The sequence below is a fragment of the Rhinopithecus bieti genome, unplaced genomic scaffold (genome assembly GCF_001698545.2).
Source record: "Rhinopithecus bieti isolate Rb0 unplaced genomic scaffold, ASM169854v2 scaffold_19858, whole genome shotgun sequence".
Lineage (NCBI taxonomy): Eukaryota > Metazoa > Chordata > Mammalia > Primates > Cercopithecidae > Rhinopithecus > Rhinopithecus bieti.
Window position 1 is genome coordinate 1,734,759 of NW_016810077.1, and position 27,876 is coordinate 1,762,634.

Below are 27,876 nucleotides of genomic sequence, written 5' to 3' on the forward strand. Positions count from 1 at the left end.
TGGCACTGATACATTTCTAGACCTGTGATTTTCAGAATGCATCACTAGGCCAGCATCATCAGCTCCACCTGGGGACGTTTTAGAAATGCAGACTCTTGGGTCCTACATCCGGCCTACTGAATTGGAAACCCTGGGAGCGGGGCTCAGGAATCTGTGTTTCAGCAAGCTCTTTGGGGAATTCTGATGCACACTGTTAATCTAGGTCAATCCTAATGTAGTTTTAAAATCTCACAAACTTTTAAGATCTGAAGATGTCTCATTTGTCTAACAATGGACTCGCTCCTTTTATATATGAATAAAGTCAGAGAGTTCTAAAAATCAGCATGAATTTTGCTCTCACCCCCCAATTTTCTGGTATTTCTCTAACACTCATGGTTTTCAAAAATAATGTATAATTAATATGTTTATTAGCCAACACGATGCTCGTAACTATATTTACCATGACATATGAACTACAAAATGTCTAAAAGATAATAGATTTTTTCTTTTCTTTTTTTTTTTTTTTTTTGAGACAGAGTCTCGCTCTGTCACCAGGCTCGAGCGCAGTGGCAGAATCTCGGCTCACTGCAACCTCCGCCTCCCGGGTTCAAGCGATTCTCCTGCCTCAGACTCCTGAGTAGCTGGGACTTCAGGCGCCCGCCACCTTGCCCAGCTAATTTTTGGATATATTTTGAAGTGTGGTGGAATACCCATTTTCAAGTAGAGGAATGTCAGTTTCATCCCTTGGTAGGTTTGATTTCTGACCAGGTTTTCCCTCTTTCTTCTAAAATGGACATTAGCCTCACTCTCTTACCTTTAGACTACCATGAATTTTCCCTTTTTCCTCCTCCTCCACATCTTAACCTAGGAAACTACTGATTTGTTTTGTTTTTTCATGTTTTGGTAAAGTTAAGTTTTCCTTAACTTGGCTTTACTATTGCAAATTATGGTTCATTCTAAAGTATGGATCCTGGAAAAAGCTTCTAAGAAGCTGTAGTGTTGCATTATGGAGGCAGGCCTTTCATTTTGAATCATCTTTCTAGACATGCATGCAGATTTCAAATCTTTTTCACCACATCACAGAAAGGATTTATGAATAATTCATAATCCCAGCATTTTAAAATAAGAAGTTATTTTATTATGACAGATTTGGAAAGTGGAAAAGTTTTACCAAACTCCCTAATACCTAAAACCTTCATAAAACAAAAAGTAAGCTCTACCATAACGAATTAAATAGTTTAAAATACTTTGTGATGTTTATGTAGAAAATTGGGGGGAAAAAAAACACAAAGAGAAAAATATTTGCTGAGCAACTATTATGTGCCAGGAATTGTGCCAAATGCTTATATGTTTTTTCATAAAATCTCCATGACGACTTGTAAGTCAGATTAAAAATGGATGCTCAGTGTTTTGGTAATTTATACAAGATCAGATTGGGCTTGGCTTGAGAACACATAGCATGATTTGAAGTGTGTTTGCTTGCCCTATGTAACACACTACAAGTGCCGCAGATACTGAACAAAAGAAGGAATGGATTTACTTACATTGTTGTTGGTCACAGCAAAGTACTGCAAATTACTCAGATACTGGATTTCTTCTGGAATGAAGGTCAAGTGGTTATAGCTTAGATCCAAATAATGTAGTTTGGTGCATAGGAAAAGCTGCAAGGGCAGATTCTCAATATTATTATGGTCCAAAGAGAGCTGCTCGAGGTTAGATAATGCCCCAATCTGTGCAGGAATATAAGCAATGTTATTGTGCCATAACTTTAAGCAGGAAAGATTCTGAAGATGCTGAAAGCTAATGATCTCTTCCACAGTTTTAAGGTTGTTTTCCCTTAGGTCTAACTCATGCAAATTATTCAGGCTGAAAATGGAGTGTGGAATGCGTTCCAGGTCACAGCTGATCAGTTCTAGGCTTTTCAGATTGACCATCTTTTTCAAGTTGTTCAACACAACCAGTTTGCTTCCCTCATTATCAAGGGACAGTTTCTGCAGTGAAGGCAGGAGGTCTGTAACAACCTGTGGGATCCGGGAGAGGCTACTCTTCAAGTAGAGGGTCCTCAGATTTTTTAAGTCCTGAAAGCCCTCCAACTGCATAGTACTCAACTGTTCAGGGAGAACACAGCCTGAAAGATAAAGTTCCTTGAGATTCTTGAGGTGAAATACCCAGCGTGGGATTTTTCCCATTTCAGTAAATTTCAGGCGGAGGATTTTTAAATTCTCCTCTAGAAAGGCCAGTGCAGGATGGTCTACGACCAGAGATGAATGGTACACATGAAGCTCCTTGAGGTTGACCAGCTGTGAGACTGCAGAGGGCAGCTTCACCTCTGGGATAAGCTCCAGGCTTAGCACTTCCATTTCAGTTAACTCAAAGACGTTGTCTGGAAGACCATTGAGCATAAAAAGATGCAGCTCTATCTTGTCCTGGGCATTTTTCACAAGCTTACTTTTCAGTTTCTCAACTGTCCATTCATTATTGAGGTTGATCTGTTTCAGTTTGTTCTCACTGACCTCTGACAGGAATATGGAGAAGCGTTTGGAATAAAGAGGATCATACTGATCAGCCAGATGAAGGATGAAGGCAAAGTCATTCTTGACATCAGGGATGTCACTGTAGTTGCTTTTTTCTCTTAACGCCTCAAAGGAATATTGCTTCAGGGAACTCCTCAGCATCCACCACAGGCTGTAGGAAGAGGTCAGACCATAAAGTATAACCAAAATGACATAAAATGAAGCCAGGACCTTAAAGATTTCTGCCAAGGAATAGACACACTGGTAGCGCTTGTATCCTGTAAAAGCCTGCACATCAACTGAACAGTCAATTTCAAGAGTGATGTAGGTTAAAAAATATGGAACATAAGTTATGATGAGCACAAACAAAATGACTTTGACTATTATCTGTTTCAGATATACTCTATAAATGATGTCCTTCTGCTCCACGTGCATGCGGAATCTTCTCACTTTTTCAAAGATGGCTTTGGCCTGTTCACCCTCCTTCTTGTCCAGGACACTGGAAGTTGGGCTTTCTATGCCAGCTGACTCCAGACCTGGCTGTGGGTAGGGCAATGACTGTTTGCTAGAATCTATGTCAGCTGAACACCCTGAGGACGAAAGCAAAATCTTGGACTTGGAGAGTTTCAGAGGCCTCACTGACTGCTCGGCCACTGTTTCTGACAGGGCGCGGGTGGTCCATGGAGAATCGAAGCATTTGTGAAGGATGGCCACAAAATGCTCGAGCCTGGAACTGGTACTGGGGTAGTGAAGCCAAAAGTTGCTACAGGCTGCAAAGATGAGCGTGTGCAAGAGCACCAGGTAGGGGAAAAACTTTGCAAACCAATGGAGCTGTTTCTCGTAACAGACGGCATCGATATAGGAGTACTGCTGTCGGTGGAGGTCATTCTGGATTCGGAGGGGGAGTGGAAGCGGTGTCCCAGGATTAGAGGATGTGTTCATGCTGGCTTTCAGGATGTCCCAAGGCACGGCACAGTGATTGTCAAATTCCACTTTGCATGGAAGACAGCACAGAACCCTGCTCTGTGTCAGCTGAAGAGCTCCGGCCAGCACGGCCACCAGCAGCATGATCAGTGTGATGTAATACCAGAAGACGTCCCACCATGGTTTTAAGATGTGATAAGATGACTGGGCATCTGCTAAGCATTTTAGCTCAGTTAGTGTAATCATGACTTTCCCTTGTAGGAGGACAGAAACTGGAAGAGGAAAATAAACACTACTGAAGCAAGTACTCAAATAAGCATTTCACTCTAATGCTCATACACACATGCCCTCCTTCCCAAAGTAGGATTTAGCTCTGCGGTCAAACCTAAAAGGGAGAGCTGATCAAGTGGCACATAAGTCTTCTGGTTTCATTTGAAACGATAGGCCATCCAACTGTGAGCCATAGTCTCTTAGATGGAGGACCGTTCAGTGATAGTGACTAGAAAGAAATTTAGGGGGAGCTCTTGAGGTAATTATCTCATTACGTCTTGGATCTCAACTCCAGGCTAGGCTACTAAAAACCAGGAGTCAATCTGTCTTCAACTGACATTTGAAAAACTTGTTCCTATGCTCCTTCCTCTACCCCCCTCTCTTTCTCTCTCTCTTTCTTTTTTTTGACAGGGTCTCACAGGCCTTAGACTCTTGCCCTCAAGTGATCCTCCCTGCTTGGCCTCTGAAAGTGCTGGGATTACAACTATGAGCCACCACAGCCAGCCACCTAATTTCCAATGGTCACATTGTACCTTCCAAAATGTCTGAGTAAGCTCCTTTCCACACCTTCTCCCATGTCTGAAGCATCACTTATAGCCCGAGAGTTGTTTTAGTCACCACAAGGAGCCTCTTTTAAGCAAGCTCTGCTTTGTAAAATTACCCCTTAGGCTTAGAGGGGTCTACAATTCTATGCCCAACCTGTCACTGAATGTATTATCTCCTTTCCACACAAGCTTTCGCTTTGTAATTTAAGTATGTGAGTATTAAAAAACTTTGAGTATTTAAAACTTGGGAAGTATTTAAAAGTTATGGCTTAAAAAAGAATAAGGAAGAAAAGCTCTGCTAGAATACTCGATCATGGGTACTCCCTCTCATGTTTAATGTTGTGATAGCAAAGTACTAAAAAGATAAACGAATAAGGTATATTCCATTATTAAATTATTTTTGTCTTCAGGAAAACAAGATTATCTTGTATTTTCATACTGAAAAGTATTTAGACAACATTCCTGAGAATTTCTATGTTGAATCTTACATACATCAATTGTTTCAAAAATTGCTAATCAGTAAAATCCAGATCATATAAGACAGCACAGAGTAAGGTAAAAGGAAATATGTGGGTCTTAGAAAGTATCTGCTAAGAAAAAGAAGAAAAATAGTAATGGTAGCATGGTCTTCCCTTGCTGGTAGTCCAGCTCTAACCTATTTCCAAGGGCTTCTCCTGGATTTTCTTGAGTCTGGAGTCTTATCATCTATTCTGGGCCTGAGTTTCTCTCTAGACACCCTAGTATTAGTAGCATCCCCAAGGAAAATTTTTTTTTTTTTTTTTTTTTTTGACATGGACTCTAGTGGCACAATCTCAGCTCACTGCAACCTCCGCCTCCCAGGTCCAAGCAATTCTCCTGCCTCAGCCTCCTGAGTAGCTGGGAATACAGGTGCATGCCACCATGTCCGGCTAATTTTTGTGTCTTTTTAGTAGAGATGGGCTTTCACCATGTTGGCCAGGCTGGTCTCGAACTCCTGACCTTGTGATCTGCCCGCCTTGGCCTCCCAAAGAGCTGAGATTACAGGCCTGAGCCACCGTGCCCAGCCAGGAAGACTTTTTTACTCTCATTTGCCCTCTTTCTGGGATCTGGTATCCTGCCTTGAACCTCAGAGTCCCATTACAGAGTCCCTGCTCCCTGTTAATAAGTCTCACCCTCAGCATATTCCTGACCATCTGACCCTGAACCCTACAGCTTCATGCTCTTGTACCTGTTAGGGCATTCTACAATTTCTGAGTTTAATTGCTGGACTGGAGCACTACTTTCTGCTTGTGTCCTCTCTGGGCATCACATTATATTATATGGATTCACCTTCCTCCTAGGACCTACAGGTGGATTATATAACTCTTTAGGGCTTCTCTCCTTCACTCCAGCTAAGTGGGTCTATTTCTAACTCTCAACTCTTCTCATTCTGCCTCACCTCTCTGCCTTACATAATTGTGTGTTGAGGTAAGACAGAAACTAAAATGAGAGGAATACATGAGGCAAAGAGAAAGTCCTGGGCTTAGATCTCAAAATACTATAAATATGATGGGGCCAGGGGTGTGAGGGATGGTAGAAAACACCGCTGGATGAAAGAAAGAACAGGTGAAAAATACTTTAGGATTTTAGTTGACATGTATGCATACTTTCAGCTAGTCTCATGTGATAGCTGTTATGTTGAAATATTGATTATAACTTCTGGCCACATTAATAGGTGAACCCAGATAAAGGAACTGCAGTTCTCCTGTACCTGCCTGGTGAGATCACAATACTGAAACCCAATGCTCAGTTATAGGTTAAAGATAAAATGGGCAAAAAACCAACCAGGAGCTGTTGTTTCCAAACCATTTCCTACAGAGGAACACAGGCAATTGATGAAATTCAGCTGAGATAATAGATGACTAGGTGAGCCTAAGAATTTATCTTTACATTTTTGTGCAACAACCTCACAGGTGAAAGAATAGTGGATTTGTTCCCAAGGTAGAACCAGGTACGTGGAAGCTTTAGAAAATTACATTTTGATTCAATCTGTGGTGGAAAGTCATCGAACTGGCTGCTCTGTGAAACAGTTCAGCTCTATGTCCTGAGCAGAATCTTGATAAATAAAATGACCATCCATCAGGGAAGTTGCAAAAGAATTTCTTGTAATGGATAAAAAGAGTGAAGCAGAAAATTTCAAAGGGTTCTTTCAGCTCTAAATTCAAGTTTCATTTGTCCTCTCAAAGGTCCTGAGAATTAAATTCATTTAAGATATGCAACTGAAATTGTAGAAGAATGAAAACAACAGTAGCTCCAACAATGATAAGGGTATTTGACAGAGAGTGAATATTTAGTCAATAAAAATACAAGTCAACATTGACCAAAATAATGTATTTTAAATATTTATACTTACTATAATGAAAAAAATTAAATAAATCAATATGCTTCAGTCAGGAGGTCTACACCTTTTGAAGTTTCTTAGACACACCATCTCTGTGTTTGTCTTCATTCTATGAGAAAACATAAATATCTTAAAATAGCTATAGTCATTCAAACAAACAAACTGGAGATACTGTCTCCAGAAACCCTCTCTGTCATAAGACATGATATGGCAAATAGATTTTCATACTCCTGGCCTCGAGCAATCCTTCCACCTTGGCCTCTCAAATGCTGGGATTACAGGTGTGAGCCACTGTGCCTGGCTTAGAGTTTCACAGGTCAGTTTACTTTTCACACTGGGGCACATTCTGGCAAAGTTGTATCTACAGGGCCCCACTCACATTCATTAAACCATACTCACTACCTGAACTTCTTTTCAATTACAGGGAAGTTCCTTCAGAAATTTAAATATAACATACTTAAAAATTCTGTATCTACAACACTTAGATGAACACTTAGCTTTTCTAAGTAGTCGACATATGTTAATTTCTCTCACTCATTCCTCATACACAGTTGTTCTTATTTGCATTTTTCAGATGGCTTGTCGCACCAAGTGATTTCTGTACCCATATTTAAAACCAAACATCTATCCAAATGAGTCTCAGTGCTCCTAAAATTTAGCCTACCAATATCATTAGAAAAAGTGACAAGTTAATATACTTTTCCAGATACAGCTCAGAAATATGGCGGAAATTACTGGAAATTATGTTATTATTAAACATACTTAGGCTTTATATTTGTTTAATTTAGAGGTTAACAAACCCATTTGTAACATTTATAGTTCAATAATTTGTGATAGCTAAATTACATATATATTGATAATTTGAACTGTGAGAAACATTGTAAAATGCTAGAATTTGCTTTTAATTGAATGTAAAAATTATATCTTTTAGTACCTATGAAACCTCAAAAAAAAGTTTCTAGGGAGGTTTTATATTATACAATCCGTTTTAAAAAGTACTTCAAATACTCCTAAGAGTACTGACCCCAAATTGTATTTAAGATACTTTTAGCAATAATCTTGTAAGCTTGTCATTTCAAATATCAAAAAGCTGGGCATGTCCAAAACTTACTTTGGGTTTACCAAGTCATGTGCAAAGCCTATTTTACAATTAGTCACCATCCAGCATCAAATTGTTTTGAAGGTTAGAAAGCACAGTTAGTATGTATAAGAACCTAGCTGTATACTAATTCATAATTACATGGCACCACTGGAGTAAGAATTTCTCATTCACAATTCACAAGCCTTTATAAAAGTCTTACAACATATATCACATGACTGCATTTATGTGCACTGAGCATGATAAAGACATCTGATGTGTGAAACATTTTACATATTCACAGCAGCTGCATTTGTAACATGCCAGAAAAGAATTTATTGCATAATTCAAAAATGCTACTCAGCCATGATTCTTCTTATACAATACAGTTCTCTTTAAATATCAGAAATACACTTTCTACTTTATTAATAATTTAACATCTGTTTTTCTACCTTCAAAGCATGTCTCATTTACATTAATTTGTTTTATACTTAAAACAAGCCACTGAAATAAATAGTATTACTCTTTATGTTTATATGCATAGAAATTAAGGCAGGCTCAAAGAATTTACCTTGTCCAAGGTGACAAAACCTGCAAGAAATAAAGTTGCAACTGGAACCTAGGTCCTCAGACTCAAATCCCAACCTCATGCACACCAGACGACATGGTCTCAGTCAATCCAATTAACAGTCTTAGGTCTCTCAAAAGCTGAAGAAAAAGCTAATTATCGCTCTTTCCCAACTCACCCAATATCTGCATTATAACTGGGTTCTATTATAATCTTTTGAATAAGGATGTAAATCTAGTTTTCTGTGATGTCTTCCATTACATACAATCTACTTTCTCAGCTAAACATTTTCCTACTAAATATTTTCTACTGAACTAAAACTTAATATTTAAATATACAGCATCTGGATTTAAGTATATATAAAACATCTCAGCATTCATATATATAAAATGATGCTAATTTTCCTATGAAGTGCTTAACTAGAGAGTTTAAGCATAGCTATCCTTTGTCATTATGCCATTTAATACTGTTTGTCCAGGAAATTGTTTCCAGACCATATTTTAGTAAACAATGGTGACTCAATCCAAATAAGATCTCTATTTCTAATATACAAACACACTAAATCATTCCAAAGAAATGTTAAGAGTAATGGATTTTACAGTTCTAATCCCATTCTTTCAGCTTTTAAACCTCATTAAGAAGTCATAAAAGCTTTTTCAAAACACATGAATTCACTTGACAATCTTACTCCAAAGTCTCTAAGACTGTAAAATCAACATTCAAGTTAGGCATCTGTACTTCCCAGTAGTCCTTATTTTACTTTGAAAGCATTTCTAAAATAACAAGTGAAAAAATAAACAAATGATGATCAGACGGTATTTAGTGTCATTATATACTGAGAACTGGAGGCTACTTCAAAGATCTGTCTCTGACCCCAGGCAGGGATTATAGCCGAACAATTCCAAAAAGTGGTTCTCTACATTACTCTCATTGAACACTGATTTAAAAATCACCTTAGAGCCCTTCAAAATGTTTAGTGCTACTTCCCATTAAGATGTTTTTTGGGACTAACATATATCTAACTGAAATTTCAATTCACCTTTTGTTGAGTTCTCTCTCCAGGAAACAATGCATCAGTATCTCTGATTAATTTGCCCCCTTTCTTTATGCTAAGTAACTCATTTAACCACTCTTGAGAGATTTCATGACACGCATTAAACATTTTCAAGTACCTAAATGATCACCAGCAGTAAAATTTGATATACCAGTTTCCTTATGTCCCTTTCCAGTTCTTTCAGATCTTGTTAGTACAGAGATTTTCAAATAACAAACACGCTTCCCAAACTCAGTTGTAGTTTTGAGACCTAGAAAGATTTTTCCAATAGTGGTTCTCTAATATTAATGGACATAAAAATCACAAGAGCTTATTAAAACATGACATGATGAGTCCATCCCTCAGAGTGGCCAATTCATAAGGTAGGAAGTAGGTCTCAAGAACTGCATTGCTAACAAATTCCTAGTTCATATTGATGCTGCTGGTCCAAGGACCACTTTTCAAGAATCACAAATCTAAGACAGTGATTCTCAATCTCAGCTTCACCTTAGAATCTCTTGGGGCACTTTTAAAAGAAACCTAAACCCAGGCCTTACTCCCACAGAGCAAGTCAATTGGTCTAGGAGAGGCCAGATTTTTTTTTTTTTTCCCCAAATCTCCCCAGGAGGAGAAAGCTTACAAGATAGACAATAAAGTTATCTGAGAAAAGCGCCTATCTTTTAAGTCTTCTTGGAAGTTGCACTAGACATCTAGGATGCTCTCTCCGCTCTACAGACTACAAAGTAACAGATACCATCTCCACATGAACCCTTCAGAGTCTCAGAAATGTGAAGCGGTAGAACAGTGAATCACTGAGCTCTGGAGATATGCAGGATGGATTGTGGGAGGAGGGATTAGAAACAAAGGGAGCGGCTGAAAGGCTATTTCAATTATGTGGGTGAGAAATAATAAGGGTAAAGTTTATAATATGTTCAAAAAGAAAGCCAAGAATAAAATAGTCAAGGGAAATTAAAATTCAGTACCACCTATAGCAACATTAGATAAAGAGGTCCACGCAGAGGCAGGAGTCAAGTGGATTCAGATTTTGATCCTATGATATTATAGTATCTTACACAGTTTCTAGCACATGGGGCACAATAAATATTTATATAACAATTAAATGTACAAAATGAAAAAGATCCCCCAACCATTCAAACTTTTAGGGTGTATTCAGGGTGATAGAGCCTTTCCCAGGGAGTGGCAAGAACTCAGCAGCAATAGAGATGGGAGGGTTTTTGCTAACTGTTCTGCATATTCCAAGCCTTAATGGCTTAAGAAAAGGTTTTATTTCTTGAGATTCTGTGGGAGGTTCTTTCACTTCATAGTGTTGGCTGGCACACCTTCCAGATGGTTGGAAGGTACAAAATGTCCTCATTCCTTAGGCTGGTAGTTGGTGCTAACTGCTGGCTGGTAACTCCTTCATGTGAGACTCCATGTGGCTCTTTGAGTGTCCTCACATAGCATGGTGGGTGGGTTCTAAGACAATACATTACAAGCACAAAAGTAAAAGCTATAGCTCTTGTAAGGCATAGGCTTGAAGCTACACACTGACACATCCACCAAAATCTACTGGCCAAAGGAGTCAAAAGTCCAGTCCAGATTCAAGGGGAAGGGAAGTGGACTCTACCTTTTAATGAGAGGAGTGGCAAAGAGTCTCCAGTCATGCTTAATCCACCACAGTCTACTCTCTGGCCACACAAATGATTCACATTCCTCTTATATGCAAAGCACACGAACACTTTCTCAAGACCCACCCCCCCCAAAACTTCATCCCACTATGGCATCAAATTCAGGCTTGAAGTCCAGGATCTTGTCATCTAACTGAGTTCTAGAAAGCTGTGGGACAAGACCCTTGAAATTATTAGAAGCCCTTCCATTTAGCTGAGAGGTTCTATGAGGCACTGCCTTCAATCTTTTTGAAGTTTTAATAAAGTTTTAATAAATCTTTTGAAGTTTAATAAAGGGTCTTACAGCTATGCCTTTACTTTTATTTTCACCTTGAGACCAAGTTTTACTGGCAGTAATGTTCTGGATCTGATCTTTGGACCTGAGGCCATTTCTTTCTTTGACTATCTTTTGCTGGGTAGAAGAGCTGGGGATGAGAAACAGTTGGATTTACAATCTGAGACAATTCAGGATTGGAAATACTTCCTCTAAAGTCTGCTTAAAATAAAAATAGTTTCTTCTTTAATTGGTTTCTTTCTTGAAATACTTTGATCATAGTATCAAAAAAAAAAAAAAAAAAAGGGTTAAAAAAGGAGTTAAAGGGGTCACTCAGAGCTTCTGATATTTTGCTGGAAAATCTCCTAAGCTAGATCCACAAGTTCATTAGGTTCATTTTCTATGTTCCATGTTACTGCAGGTGATGGTCTTGCTGACTTTTTTCTCAATATAAAGCAAGGGTACCATTTGACACCCTCCAACAGCAACAGTATTCTAACTGCCCTTCAGGCCTTCACTGACACCTGGTCTCAAAGACAAAATGACAGATTTTTTGTTATGGCAGCATCTCACTTCTAGGTACCAATTTTTGTTTTGATTCTTTATTCTGTGCAACAAGTCAAAACTTAGTGGCTAAACTAACAATTCATAATTTCTCATGATTCTATGGGATGATGTGGCAGTTCACATGGTGTCAGCTGGAACGCTAGAATACTTAGAAGGCCCAAAGTGCCTCCATCACAACACTGGTGCTTCTACTGATTGCTGGCTGGGAGCCCAGCTTAGGCTGTCGACCAGGGACCTTGCCAGTCCTCTATATGGCTAATTAGGCTTCCTCACAGCAAGAGACTAAGATCTAAGAAGGAATGTTTCAAGCACATAAAAACAGACACTACAAGTCTCTTAAGGCCCAGCCTTGGAAATTACTCAACACCATTTCTGCCACATTCTATTGATCAAAAAACCTACCACAGCCAGCCAGATTCCAAGGGTGGGGAAATCAACTCCACCTCTTGATGGGTGAGTTGCTAAGCCTTAGCAGCCATGTTTAGCCCACTGTAGGAAGTCATGACCATTTAAGTCAGTGCCACAGAAATGAATTATTTGAGAGAAAGAATTTAGTGAGTGAAGGACAGAATTGCTGTCCCCTCTATAAAATAGGTAAGGAAGGTTTATTAGATAAGGAAGAGTGAAAAAGGACAGAGAAGCAGGGTCAGTGAGGTAAAGGAGAAGCACAGTATTTCTGGAACACAAAAATCAGAATTCAAGGAAAGAAGCTGACATCATCATAAAATAATACAGAGAACCAAAGGAGAAGAGAGACACACAACTGCCATTCCAGAGCTTCTGACCCAAAGCTGTAGTAAGATAATGGGTCTGGGAAATAATCTGATGAATACTCTAAACATTAGGAAAATTACCCTAGTCATCAGAAGCCCTCGGAGAAAGTTACTGAATAAATGAAATAAAATAAATAATTATAAATAGTAAGTAATAAATTAAATTAAAAAGTTACTGAGTGAATTAAAACTGTGGGAAAAATTATAGAAATCCTAATGACATCCGAGTTGTTCTTTTATTTTATTATTATTATTTTTGATGGAGTCTCGCTCTGCCACCCAGGCTGGAGTGCAGGGTGTGATCTCGGCTCACTGCAACCTCCCCCTCCCGGGTCCATGCCATTCTCCTGCCTCAGCCTCCCACATAGCTGGGACTACAGGCGCCCACCACTACGCCCAGCTACTTTTTTGTATTTTTAGTAGAGATGGGGTTTCACCGTGTTAGCCAGGATGGTCTCTATCTCCTGACCTCATGAGCCACCCACCTCGGCCTCCCAAAGTGCTGGGATTATAGGCGTGAGTCACCGTGCCCGGCCGACATTTGAGTTGTTCTAAACTTTAAGAAATATTGCTTCACTTTTACTTATTTCTGGCAGTTATAGAATACATCATATATTTAATGTAGATAACATTTTTCTCTTCAGGAAAAGATCTCCCAATTCTTTGAAGTTTGTAGTAAGCTACCATATTTTCTAAAATCTACTTAAAATAAAAGAAGTTGCAGCCATATTCTTGTAATATGAACACAAGCATAAGCCACGAGTTGCTGGATAATTCTTACAGAGAAGGCAACCTCAAATCCTTCTCCATCACCTTTTGCTGTTTATAAGACTATTTTCCTGACCACACTCCACACCACAGTAAGCAAGTCATACCATGTAGAACAAAACCCACTCCCTATGTAATCCCTTCTGAATCACACTCTCACTTTTCAAATGACAGGCAGACAGCAGAGACCAAGTGGACAAAATAATCTCAAAGTTGGAGGATGGCCTTTCTGAATGAACAAAGCCTCCAAGAAATATGGGATTATATAAAAAGACTGAATCTATGGCTGATTGGTTTACCTGAAAGAGATGGGGAGAATGGAACCAACCTGGAAAACATATTTCAGGATATCATCCATGAAAACTTCCCAAATCTAGCTAGAGAGGCCAACATTCAAATTCAGGAAGTGCAGAGAACCCCAGTAAGATACTTCACAAGAAGATGATCCCCAAGACACACAATCAACAGATTCTCCAAGGTTGAAGTGAAAGGCAAAATGTTAAAGGCAGCTAGACAGAAAGGTCAGGTCACCTACAATGAAAAGCCCTTCAGACTAATAGGAAACTTTTCAGCTGAAACCCTACCAGCCAGAAGAGATTAGAAGTCAATATTCAACATTCTTAACAGAAATTTTAACCCATAATTTCATATCTGGCCAAGCGAAGCTTCATAAGCATAGGAGCACCCAGATTCACAAAGCAAGTTCTTAGAGACCTTAAAGAGACTTAGACTCCCAATCAAAAATAGTAGGAGACTTTAATACCCCACCGACAATATTAGGTCACTGAGACAGAAAATTAACAAAGATATTCAGGACCTAAACTCAACACTGAATCAAATGGACCTGATAGATATCTACAGAACTATCCAACCAAAACACAATATACATTTTCTCATTGCCATTGCTACATGGTACATACTTTAAAATTGATCACATACTTGGAAGTAAAACACTCCTTAGCAAAAAAGGAAAAAAAAAAAAAAAAAAAAAGAAAGAAAGAAAACCAGCACACAATAATAATACTCTCTCTCACCATTCCTATTCAACACAGTATTGAAGTCCTTGCCAGGGCAATGAGGCAAGAGAAAGAAATAAAGTGCATCCAAATAGGAAAAGAGGAAAGCAAAGTATCCCTGTTTGTGACAACATGGTCTTATATCTAGAAAACCCCATAGTCTCAGCCCAAAAGCTTCTTAAGCTGATAACTTCAGCAAAGTCTCCAGATACAAAATCGATGTGTGAAAATCACTAGCATTCCTATACACCAACAACAGTCATGTCGAGAGCCAACTCAGGGACAAACTCCCATTTACAACTGGCACAAAAAGAATAAAATACCTGGGAATACAGCTAACTAGGGAGAACTACAAACCACTGCTCAAAGAAGTTGAAGGCAACACAAAATAAATGGAAAAACATTCCATGCTCATGGATAAGAAGAATCTGTATCATTAAAATGTCCATACTGTTCAAAGCAATGTATAGATTCAATGCTATTTCTATTAAACTACCATTGAAATTCTTCACAGAACTAGAAAAAACTATTTTAAAATTCACGTGGAACAAACAAAACAAAACAAACAAACAAACAAAACTCTGCATAGCCACGGCAATGCTAAGCAAAAGAAACAAAGTTGGAGGCATCACATTGCCACACTTCAAACTATACTACAGGGCTACAATAACCCAAAATAGCATGGTACTGGCACAAAGCAGACAGATAGACCAATGGCACAGAATAGAGAACACAGAATAAGACTGCATACCTACCACTATCTGGTCTTCAACAACACAAAAACGAGCAATGGGGAAAGGATTTCCTATTTGATAAATGGTGCTGGGATAACTGGCTAGTCATATACAGAAGATTAAAACTGGACCCCTTCCTTACACCATATAGAAAAACTTACTCAAGACGGATTAAAGACTTAAACATAAAATCCCAAATTATAAAAACCCTGGAAGACAACCTAGGCAATACCATTCAGGACAATAAACATGGGCAAAGATTTAATAATGAAGATGCCAAAAGCAATTGGAACAAAAGCAAAAACTGACAAATGGACCTAATTAAATTAAAGAGCTTCTGCTATCAACAGAGTAAACAAACAACCTACAGAATGGGAAAAAAATTTTTGCAAACTATGCATCTGACAAAGGTCTAATATCCAGCATCTTAAGGAACTTAAACAAATTTACAAGAAAAAACAACCCCATAAAAAAGTGGGCAAATACATGAACAGACATTACTCAAAAGAAGACATACACACGGCCAAGAAGCATATGAAAAAATGATCAGCATCACTGATCATTAGAGAAATGCAAATCAAAACCACAATGAGATACCATGTCACACCAGCCAGAAAGGATATTATTAAAAGGTCAAAAAACAGATGCTGATGAGGTTGTGGAGAAAAAGGAATGCGTACACACTGTTGGTGGGAGTGTAAATCAGTTCAACCATTGTGGAAGACAATGTGGCAATTCCTCAAAGACCTAAAGACAGAAACACCATTCAACTCAGCCATCCCATTACTGGGCACATACCCAAAGCATATAAATCATTCTATTATAAAGACACATGCGTGTGTATATTCATTGCAGCACTATTCACAATAGCAAAGACATAGAATCAACCTAAATGCCCATCAATGATAGACTGGATAAAGGAAATGTGGTTCATATACACCACGGAATACTATGCAGCCATAAAAAAGAATGATACCATGTCCTTTGAAGGGATATGGATGGAGCTGGAGGCCATTATCCTTAGCAAACTAATGCAGGAACAGAAGACCAAATGTTCTGCAAGCCACGTGTTCTTACTTACAAGTAGGAGCTAAATGATGAGAACACATGGACACATAGAGGGGAACACCACATACTGGGGCCTATCAAAGGGTGGAGGGTGGGAGAAGAAAGAGGACCAGGGAAAATAACTAATGGGTACTCAGCTTAATCCCTGGGTGATAAAATAATATCCACCACAAACCCCCATGACACAAGTATGTCTATGTAGCAAACTTGCACGTGTACCCCTGAACTTAAAATAAAAATTAAAAAAAAAGAAAAAGAAAAAAATAGAAAATATGGTACATGTACACCATGGAAGACTACATAGCCATAAAAAAGAAGGAAATCAAGACCTTTGCAGCAACATGGATGAAGCTGGAGGCCATTATCCTCTGTGAGCTGAAGCAGAAACAAAAAACTAAATACATTTTTTCACTTATAAGTGGGAGCTAAGCATTGGGTACACATAGATATAAAGATGGGAACAACAGACACTGGGGACTCCAAAAGGAGAAAGGAAGGGAGAGAGGCAAGGGCTGAAACTTTTCCTATTGTACACTGTGCTCACTACCTGGGTGACAGGATCATCCTTACTCCCAACCTCAGTGTCATGCAATATACCCTTATAACAAACCTGATCATGTATCCCCGAATCTAAAATAAAAGTTGAAATTATAAAATAAAAAAAATTTATGGTTAACTCAATGAGTCAGAATGGAAATGTGAATATACCTAAGAAGTCAAAGGATCTTCACCTTCATCTGTAAAAAAGAAGGGTGTTTAGAATGCAGTAGGTGACAGACCGCTTATCTTCATCACTGATTCATCTAGACTATATGTTCAGAGCTGGGTGACACTTTTAAGCTGTATTCAGAACATTAGAGAGTTGTGCTATTATACAGTGTACAAATTCTTCATTCATTGTGTCAAAGCTAAAAGCACTGCTACAATCTAACTTAAGATTAATCTTCTGCAATTACAAAAGACGAATGATGTTTGCAGGAAGCAACAGAGTATAGGGCTTATTTCTGACTTGCCTACTCAAAGAAAGTATGGCCATCTTTTACTTAATAGAAATACAGCAAACCAAATCTATGGCAGTATTAAAAATTCTACCTTAAACACAAACCAGAAAAATACAGACATGGACTCTAAGTCTGCCATGGGCATTTATTATAGTCCTTAGATTTTACTGTTAAAAATGACGAATATCATATACACATATATTTTCCTGCATACAAAATCCACAAAAGGTAGGAAGATGACATTTTTACTAAAAGGTTACAGATTTAATTTTCTGTTTATTAACTGGTTTAAAAACCTCGGAAAGATTTTACTCAAAACATCTGTAAGAATAGTAATCTCTTTTACATACTAAGTATTCAGTATCTATTTGCCCCAAGCTACCAACTTAATTGTAATTATCTTTACCATGTGTTGATAATTTAGGATGTTAATCTTACCCTATGAATGCTGGTCAATTGGAACCTCTGCAATTAGTCTCAATTTGAAAAGTTCCTAAGGAGAAATCACAAGCATATTGTTATATTTTACGCATCACAGGACTGCAAGATAATTCATCCACTGATATGGTTCTAAAATTTCTAACATATATAATAATTTTATGAAACATACAAAAGATAACTTACTTAAAAAGAAAGCATTAAAGAGCTCACCTTCTGACTTCTCAAAGAAGAGGTTAACTATTACCCAGGGAAAGAAACAAATCACTGTCACAAACTACACATTTTACTTCATCACAACAGTAGCTTACAAGGCACAAAACATAAACGTTGAATTTGTTTTGTTTGTTTTTTTTTTTTGAGACGGAGTCTCGCTCTGTCACCCAGGCTGGATGGAGTGCAGTGGCGCGATCTCGGCTCACTGCAAGCTCCACCTCCTGGGTTCATGCCATTCTCCTGCCTCAGCCTCCTGAGTAGCTGGGACTACAGGCGCTCGCCACCACGCCCGGCTAATTTTTTGTACTTTTAGTAGAGACAGGGTTTCGCCATGTTAACCAGGATGGTCTCGATCTCCTGACCTCGTGATCCGCCTGCCTCGGCCTCCCAAAGTGCACAATGAATTTTTAATGGAGAATAAGACAGCATTATACATGAGTACCACTGATTTTAAAATATAAGACAGAAAACAAATTGAAAGTATCTATGCTTCTTAAAAGGGGAAACACAGTGAAAGACTTAACATTTGGGATAGTTTTCTTTGTCCAGTTTTTAATTTTTGCTGACCTACTGGTTTTATACAATTAGGCCATTATTAAATTCAATGGCACAATACTGAGATCTTTTTTTGCCACTCATATATCACAGGTTTTTTTGATACTGCTATGAACTTTCTTTAAGAATCATTTTTGATGGAAGCATATAGTTCATGCATGGATATGTCTTAGTTTACGAAATCATTCCCCTACTAAATTTTCAATTTTCCTTTTTTTAATACTAATAACGTTGTAAACATCTCTGTGCTTTTCATATGTTTTTTTATTTTGTTTTGCATATACTTCCAAAATGAAGGAATTAGGTCAAAAGAGCATAAACATTTTAAGGCCTCTGATATACAGCATCAAATTATTTCTCAGAAAGGTTATACCAATTTTCTTTCCTGTCAGCAATGTATGAGTAACACCTCACCAGATTTAGAAATCATTATTAAAAAAATGTGCTAATTCCTATGTGAAAAATGATCTTATTGTTGCTTTATTCGGCATTTCTTTGAGTTGAATTGAACATGTTTCAGCATACTTACTAATGCATTTCATTCCTCTCTCCTATTTAACATTTATCTAAACCAGAGGAATATTTTGCTGAGAAGATATAAATGTAGAGCTCAATGACAGCTCTCTCGTAATGAAAATTTGTCATCTCAGGGTGAAGCCACTGCTGTCAAGTAAAGTAAATAACAAAATGTAGCTGAGTTTCTTTATTCAGGATAAAACCAAATCATTCAAACCAATTTTAGAAACTATAACTAAATTTATCATCTTTCTTCCTCCTTAGCAGAACACAAAAGTACCAAGTTGGAAGAATGAAACGTGAAATACTAAATGACAATGCTTCTTAGAATAGCATAAATAGTCCATATTAGGCAGGATAAAAAGAGGACAAAGATTGTTATAGCAATTCTGACCAACCCAGCTGCTGAGGCAGGCGGCCTGCGTCAGCACGTCCGCCAGCTTGCTATGCTAATGAGTGTTACACAACTAGCCTGATCTACCCCTTCAAAAACATTCTCTCTCCAGGGGGGGACACAAGACGTGTGTATTTTAACTTAAAAAGTCAATTCCAAGATAACCTAAAAATAAAAGGGTATTCTGGAAGATTTGGAGATAAGTATAACACTGAGAATTCTCTTCTTTCTCAAATAAGAGCTTCCTCCCGAAAGGAAGGCTCCCAATGAAGGACATACAAGGAACAGCTCCCAAGTGACTGAGAATTAAGGAACAATACAGCAACAATCAGCTTTCTGATAGAAAAACAAAAGGCCCCAAAGGATCTTACTCTGGATGTTCTTGTTTCTTTCTGGTTAGGAGAGATGGTGGATTTGGCAAAACAAACTTTTTTGTAGTGCACAAAGAACTACTATACAATTTTGGAATGTGAGCATGGCTTTCCATTTGGGCGTATTTGTCTTGTAGGGATAGTTAAATCTTAGGAAAGATCCAGCAAGATGTCAAGAATCTCTGGTCAAAGGACCTCAACTGGGTTAAAGGCATAGTCACTGGGACCTTTTTTGGCAGGAGAGCTATGGCAGAAATCACTGTAATATCATACTCATTCACCCTGCCTCAGGCAATTGCATAAGTTTAAGGCTTCCGACTACGTAAAATTAAAGCCTCCCATTTCATCAGTCTGAAAAACTCAAAATCATAACTAACAGATGGATTTAAAAAAAGAACATCCCACTGCATCATCTGTCCCCTTCTCGATCAAGTGGAATCACCTCTATGAGCCATCCAGACCAGCACAGGCTGAATTTGTTGCTCCTTCATCTGTGTGCCAGGAAGTCATTTACTAATATTTCTTTTACAGTGTTTATTAATACATGTGAAGCTATTGCCTCCAATTCTTTGAGGGCTGAGGCAGTATCTCATTTATCGGTATCCCAGGGATGTATCCCAATGTCTCTTTCATGGGCTAGATTAAGGTCCTAGATATTATAGCAGCTACCACGTATGGATTCATCAATGGGGCATTTAGATCTCTGGAAACTTAACTAGATTAAACAAAAATAGTACCTACTGAAATTTTCTCAAGGATGGTATTGAATGTGGTTGGAAGAAAATATCATGAGTCTATTTCCTTTGGGTCAGAAACTGGCAAAAGGAGGACCCAGAGGGCTCTTTTGCTACTCTTTTTCCATACAGTGCTTCACTACTCCACTTAAAAACACTGTGAACAAATATTTAATGAATACCAGTGTGAAGTGGCATCAAATCCTTAGCCTCTCCAGAGCCCAGAGTGATCAGTGATAAGCCCACTCCCCTTGCGTCGGTCTTGTCTCTCTCTGTGCCATGAATATTTAGTAAATCACTGTTGAGTAAATGAAGGACAGCAGATCAGGTTTCACCACCCATTTAGGAACCAAGGGTACAGAGGAGAAGGCCTGGCTCTCAGAAAGATCTGTGAACACCACTGGTGCACACACATGGTGGGTATGGAAGGGTGGCAAAGCAAATGACAGGGACAGAGACTCAGGCATTTCCAAGACCCCATGGCAGGGGCAGAAATTCAGAAGCAGAGACTAAGTCTTCATCCTTCAGGGAGAAAGGAGAAAAATTTATATTTGCCAACTTGCTCACCAAATGGGACATTTCACAAATTTGAATGGAAAACTGCTGTCAATTCAGCCTGAGTGGCTGCATTATAATGACTGAGAGTCATTCTGAATCAGTGTTGGACCACTGGATAAATGCCAGAGCATTCCAAAATGACCTTAATATATTATCAAATTATGATTTCACAATTATTCCCTTTTCCACAAGTTAACCTAAGTATAATGCAACAAGAACAACACTGGGACCAACGGAATTATCAAGGTATCATCCAAACAAGCATGCTGCACATCATACAATTCTGTGCCCACTTGTCCTGAACTCTGGAGGGCAAGGACCTTTCTAGTGTCCTGAGAGTCAACCACATATTAGGTGCTTCATAAATGTTATAATTCCACAATGCTGTGAACTATGATTGAGCTGCCAATATTGCATGTCCTTAGATAGCTTTAGTCTCATAAAACCAATAACATCTGATAATGATCACTGTAAAGAATGCTACATCTGCTATAACATACTCTTAACCCAAAGACAAAATCAAATTGTTATGCATTGCAAATCAGCCTAGTGCTTGAGCTAATTTCTGACCACAAAACACAAAGGTTTAATGTTCAGTATTAAGTGACTATTAAACACAAAGTATCTGCTACCCTATGTGTCCCCCTAAACAAGTAGTTAGTCCTTCATGCTTCTTTAGCATTTAGGGAATACTGATAGTTCTATTATGCTTCCATTAAACTAAATCACCAATATCTGATTTGATGTCTTCCTGCTTCAGCCTTTGAGCTCTTGGAAGAGTCAGGTGTGCAGGAAGAACTAACACTAACAGTCTCAATAATTACTGTTGAATGGAAAGGGGTGATGGTAGGGGAAGGGTAACATTTACGGTGTACCTGGTGAAATAGGTATTAGCCGACTCTAAAGGTGAAAAAGTTGAGGTTCCGAGAAACAAACTTGCTCAAGTTCATAAGCAGACCCAGCATTCACAACAGAGCTGACTAAGAGCCATCTGCTACACAGCCTCCCCAAGGAGCTATATAAAAAGGAGTTTTATATAGAATGTGACAGCTCTCTCCTTTTCTCCAAGCTACAATCTATCTTTTAGAACTAAAAGAGACAATTTAAGAATGAGATCTATTTTGTTTTCCTAGCTCATTGCTCAGTATTCCATCTAGGAAACAGAACCAACAAGTGCTTCCTCCATCCTGGCTGCCTATTAAATAATTAAAGTCGACATGATAGATAGCCAGAGCAAGGGTACATCCTGCTTGCACAGCCTCTTATGAAGAAACATTTACCAACAATTTAATAACAAGATGAATAACCCAAGTTTAATCTGCAGTTAAATAATAGTGTTTTACATGGCTTTTCTTCCAGACATATCGATTAAAATGTGGTTAAAATAAATCAAAACACACTACCCATATATGACCTTCTTTTGAAAGACTTTAAAAGGAGTATCACATGTTTTCAATGTGTTACTTTGTTCGGCCTCGTTCTTATCCTAAAACTGATGAAAATGTGAGAGACTTGGAAGGGCAGGTAGCAGAATAGTTAAGATTGAGGTTTGACTTTGTTGTTTACCATCTGCTTGATCTTAGATAAGCTATCACTTTTCTCATCTGTAAAATAGGGATAATAACCATAATAATGGTTTCAACCTAATGGAGTTGTTTTAAGAATTAATTGAGGCAACTACAATTCAAATGCTTAGCACAGCAGCAGGTACAGGTGTAAGCACTAAACATGGTTATTTATTAACACAGTAGTAGCTTTATCTAAAATTAATCCTTTAATGATTGCCTTTAAAGTATGATCCTATAAACAAATAGCAGATTAGATACTGGAGGTTTGGCTTTCCACCTAAGTTCTGATTTCCATGCCAGTTCTCACCATATATCACAAGATTCATTACTAGAAAGTGTTGTGAAATATAAACTGTTCTTAATCATTTACTATATGGCCCATAAGGAAGGCAAAGTGTTGTGAAACCTTTAATACACCTTGATGCCACATTTTTAAAAAGTTAACCTGTGCTGGTAACCTCTACTCTTTGATGCAATGTCTATCAAGATTTATGCTGCAGACAGGTCTGATATGACTGTCACCCAAGCAGAAGGTCATGACTTAAAATCTATAATCATGGTTGTACAACAATATAAATGAACTCAATGCCACAGAATTAAAAATAGTTAAAATACTTAAAAAAGTAAAAGTACTTAAAATAGTTTAAAAGTAAATTTTGTTACATATGTATATCTCCACAAAAAAATCTATACTCATGTAGAACAGGAAAACTGTTCTTATTGCTTTAAAATGAACATAAATGGATTACACAAATTAAATATACTGTCGGTCTCAATATACTAGAAAACATACCAACACAAAAAATATAATTTTAATGTATTGAATTTGCTTTGTTCATAATTCATAGGTTACAATAAATACTAAATATTTAATTATCAATTTTGTTTGTTACCTTGAATTCCTCCATCCTGCCTGCCTGTTTTAAGTACTTAAGGTTGACATGATAGATAGCCAGAGGAAGGGTACATCCTTCCTTGGGTGGGAGAGCATCCTGATTTGGGTGGAAGAGAGAATGTGATCCCCCAAATTTGTCTAGAAAAGGTTTACGTCTTCTTTACTAAATAGCAATATGGCCAGGCATGGTGGCTCATGCCTGTAATCCTAGCACGTTAGGAGGTCAAGATGGGAAGATACTTCAGCCCAGGAGTTTGAGACCAGCTTGGGCAACAAGCCAAGATCCTGTCTCTACAACAAATTTAAAATTAGCTGGGCATAGTGACACCTGCTTGTACTCCCAGCTACTCAGGGGGATGAGGCAGGAGGACTGCTTGAGTTCAGGACGTCAAGGCTGCAGTGAGCCGAGACTGCACACCACTGAGCTCCAGCCTGGATGACAGAGTGAGATCAAGTCTCTGAAAGAAAAAAAAAAAAAAAAAAAAAAAGGATAAATCGCAATATATGAAGGTAAGAAATTTAAAAAATCTTCTGGTAACTATTAAGGTAACTGAATATGGGAGATCTTTTTTTCCCTAAAATAACAATTGAAGCTCCCATGTTTACAAAATTCACTAATAATTTAATGGATATGCAAAGTATTTGATCCTCTTGTTAATCTTTTGTTAAGCGGTCAATCCACCAGAAGGCATCAAGGACAGCAATAATAGGGTAGGTGAAGGCAGGGAGGAAAAGGAAAAGATAAGAAGGTGGGAGGATGGGTGGTGGTAATGCAGAGGGTGTGGGTGTGTGTGTGTGTGTGTGTGTGTGTGTGTGTTTTGGGAGGTGGTTATAAGACAGTAATAGCAATCCTTGGCCTTAGTGATAGCAGACACACTTACTGGGTGCCTATGTGAAATAAACAGATCAATCCATCCATCCAGCCACGTATCCCTGAGACTTTCATAATAAACCCATTTTTGCATGATTGCCTTGTTACTTCCATAGTCTCTGGATATGTGGGGTCGAGATATGTGGGGTCGAACTGCTCAACTAAAGCACAAGTGGATAAAGGCATACCAAATGAGACAAACATATTAAAAGATATACCAAATGAGATAGATCTATTAAAAGCCATATCAAATGAGTTAATAATAGAGAAACAGCTGCTCTGCCTCTCCATAGAACTATACTAGGTGGTTGAAGGGAATGTAGTAATGTGATTAGATGTTCAAATGAAGGAAAGTAACCATTACTGAGATATAGGGAAGGATCAGCACTACAAGGCAGCATGACCTGATCAAATGAATACCCAACTAGGTGTTAGGAAACTCAAGTTCTACCCCTTGCTTTACATCTTACTGACGGTATAATGTTGGCTTTGTCACCTCACTTAACCTAACTTTCCTTACATGTAATGTTAGAGAGAGCAAATGATTGAGAGAGTCTCTACTTCCAGTTTCCCACAATGCAATGAGTTTATTAACTGTGGTTGGAGCTAGGGGATATCTAGTCTGAAAGACTCCTCTGGAGTGGTGAGGATTGAGAAGGGGTTTAAAAGTTAGAACACCAGAAAAAGCAATGGTGTATGTTTTCTTAGAAAGGAAGTACAATGTCTATAATTGCCAACTCATAAATTGGTCTCACTGAAAAGAGAGTAAAATTGGTTATAGCAAGAAAAGGTCATCAAGCCAAGTATATAATGGAAGTACTAATTTTTAAAATTTATTTATATGTTTATAAATAAGTAGGATAACAGGATGCTTCACCATGTGGCTTGCTATGGGCACTCACTCTGCCTCACATATACACAAAAATGTGTGTGTGTGTGTGTATACATATATATATGCATTTTTTTTGAGACAGGGTCTCACTCTGTCATTTAGCTGAGTGCAGTGTTGTGGTCATGGCTCAATGCACCCCACCTTAGCTTCCTGAGTAGCTGGGATTACAGGCACACGCCACCACACCCAGCTATTTTTTGATTTTTTTGTAGAGACAGAGTCTCACAATGTTGCTTAGGCTGGTCTCAAACTCCTGGACACAAGCAATTGTCCCACCTCGGCCTCCCAAAGTGCTGGGATTACAGGCATGAGCCACCACACCCAGCAGGAAGTACTAATTTTAACTGAAGATAAAAAGGTATTAGGACCATGGAAGGTTTCTACTACTACCTTACCCCTTAAGCACTGGGGTTCAGTCTTGGGTCTGTTGCTTCTCTACTCACACATATGCTATGGGGGTGACATCCTGAGCATTATGCTTAAGGTTTCATCCACCATCTCTGTGTATATGGTGAGCCCAGCTTCCTAACCCCAAGCTGCAGAATCGTCTCCCCAACATCTTCCCGGCTATATACCGAGATGTGTGGAAGCAACTCAAACAGCATGTCACAAACTGCGTCTACTGTTTCCTCCCACACCTAGATATCATACCTGCCCTTCCTCGATCCCCGAATCTCAGGTTGATAGCAACATCAAGGGCTAAGGCATTGACTGCTATGGTTTGGATGTTTGTGTCCCCTTCAAAATTCATGTTGAAGTTTAACCTCAGTGCAACAATATTAAGAAATGGAGCCTTTAAGCGGTGGTTGGGCTATGAGGACTCTGCCCTCAAGGATGGGATTTAGTGCCTTATAAAAGGGCTTGAAGGGTAAGTTCTCTCATTCTATTCCTGTTGCTCTTCTACTCCTATACAATGTTCATGGTCCAGAAACCAAATCTGCAGTATCTTGATCTTAGACTTTCCAGCCTCCAGAGCTGGAAAGGAATACATTTATGTTACTTATAAATTACCCAGTTTTAGGTGTTTTGTTACAGCAGCACAAACAGACTAAGGCAGGTACCTAACCCAGAAACTTTCTCTTCTTCTATTCCCTCAAATCCAATGGCCTCTTAAACCAGTTCCTTCTACAATCTTGCTACCACTCTCTTGGGTGGGGCCCATATCCTCTTTGGGCAAGACGACTCTGAAATCACCTCTTCTCTTGCCCTCCTTAGTCCCATTTCCATACTGCAGCCAGAGAACCCTTTCTAAAACATGTCACCTCTTGACTTGCTGCTTTCTTATTATAAAGACAAAGCAATGTCTCAGGGAGGGTTGGGAGGCTTGCCACTGGGAAGTGAGGGGAAAGAGTGGTGATCTCCAGCTTCTCTTGCTTTCTGTTTTATTGGCTCTTACTGTTTCCCTCCCAGGAGTACTAAGTTTGACCCCAAAATGTAGGGCAGATTGGATTATTAATTCTGTGATCACAGTGATCATGGATCACCTGAGAACAGTACGAACATGACAACAGGATGCTTTGCCCTGTGACTCACTGTGGGCACTCGCTCAGCCTCACAGTTAGCTATGGCCGCCTCTTGCTTTATCATGCTGCCTGTCTCATGGATTACAATCAGTTTGGAACCCTGCTGTGATGGCAAGGGATTTTTCAAAGCCTCTGACTTTATTTCTATCTATACTTCACTGGTGTCTATGCTTACAGATACTAGGCATTTTTACAGAATTTTTTTTTTTTTTTTTTTTGAGACGGAGTCTTGCTGTGTCGCCCAGGCTGGAGTGCAGTGGTGTGATCTCAGCTCACTGCATGCTCTGCCTCCTGGGTTCACGCCATTCTCCTGCCTCAGCCTCCCGAGTAGCTGGGACTACAGGCGCCCACCACAACGCCCGGCTAATTTTTTTTGTATTTTTAGTAGAGACAGGGTTTCACTGTCTTAGCCAGGATGGTCTCAATCTCCTGACCTCATGCCTCCCAAAGCGCTGGGATTACAGGTGTGAGCCACCACGCCCGGCCCAGTTGTCTTGACTTACTGGTCAGCGCAGTCACTGCTGTGAGAGTCCACTCTGCACATCTTAGAGCAATTGCCCTACTTGCTGATCCGTTGCTGTGTAAGTGTTCTAGAGCTGTTTTAGGTAAGTACAAATTTCCTAATTTCAATGTTCCCCAAGCCCGAGCAGGGGAACAAACAACATAGGAAAAAACACATAAATAAAAATTAGGAAATTGTATTTATGTGTCTGCTGCTGACTGAGTACAGTATCATTTTGCTTCTCCACTCCTCGCACTACTGAGAGTAAGACGCAGGGGCTGGTTTTCCATGGCAGCAGTGTGGAAAATGAACACGGACTGAGTCCCAGGCCTGCCTCCACCATTATCTGCATGGGCTTAAATCACTCACCAAATACAGGCCTCCATCTCCTCAGCTTTAAAATACAGACAATCATACTGGCTCAAGAATTGATATTAGTGGTAAAACAAATATCATGGAAGCACTGTGAAATCACTGCAGTAGCAAACAAATGCAAACGAGAACTCTTATAAAGAAAGCTAATGCTTTTACTAGCAAAGTGATTTAAAAAGAGGATGCTTTTGGCCTTGGGACAGTATCTGAAACAAAACAACCCAGGAAGTGAGCTTTATTTATGCCACTCTGGTTCCAGGGAAACAAAACAGCAAGTGTTGCAAAGACATTGACATTTCATCACATTTAGGTCCTATTGCGAAGTCAAAAAGAA

The 27,876-nt window shown here is 38.9% G+C and overlaps 1 protein-coding gene across 11 annotated transcripts in view; it reads right to left on the reverse strand.

Moving 5' to 3' along the window:
• LRRC8B (leucine rich repeat containing 8 VRAC subunit B) overlaps positions 1-27,876 on the reverse strand; it is a 74,509-nt gene that overhangs the window by 9,575 nt on the left and 37,058 nt on the right. For 9 of the 11 annotated variants that reach the window (XM_017891251.1, XM_017891250.1, XM_017891254.1 and 6 more), the window contains 3 exons: positions 17,576-17,630; positions 6,603-6,699; positions 1,524-3,688 (listed from right to left, as the gene is read on the reverse strand). In XM_017891251.1, coding sequence (XP_017746740.1) covers positions 1,524-3,662 — 2,139 coding nt within the window. In that variant the 5' untranslated portion in view covers positions 3,663-3,688; positions 6,603-6,699; positions 17,576-17,630. Of the gene's footprint in view, positions 1-1,523; positions 3,689-6,602; positions 6,700-17,575; positions 17,631-17,788; positions 17,812-27,876 lie in introns of those variants that run through there. The other 2 variants (XM_017891255.1, XM_017891257.1) reach the window with 2 other exon arrangements.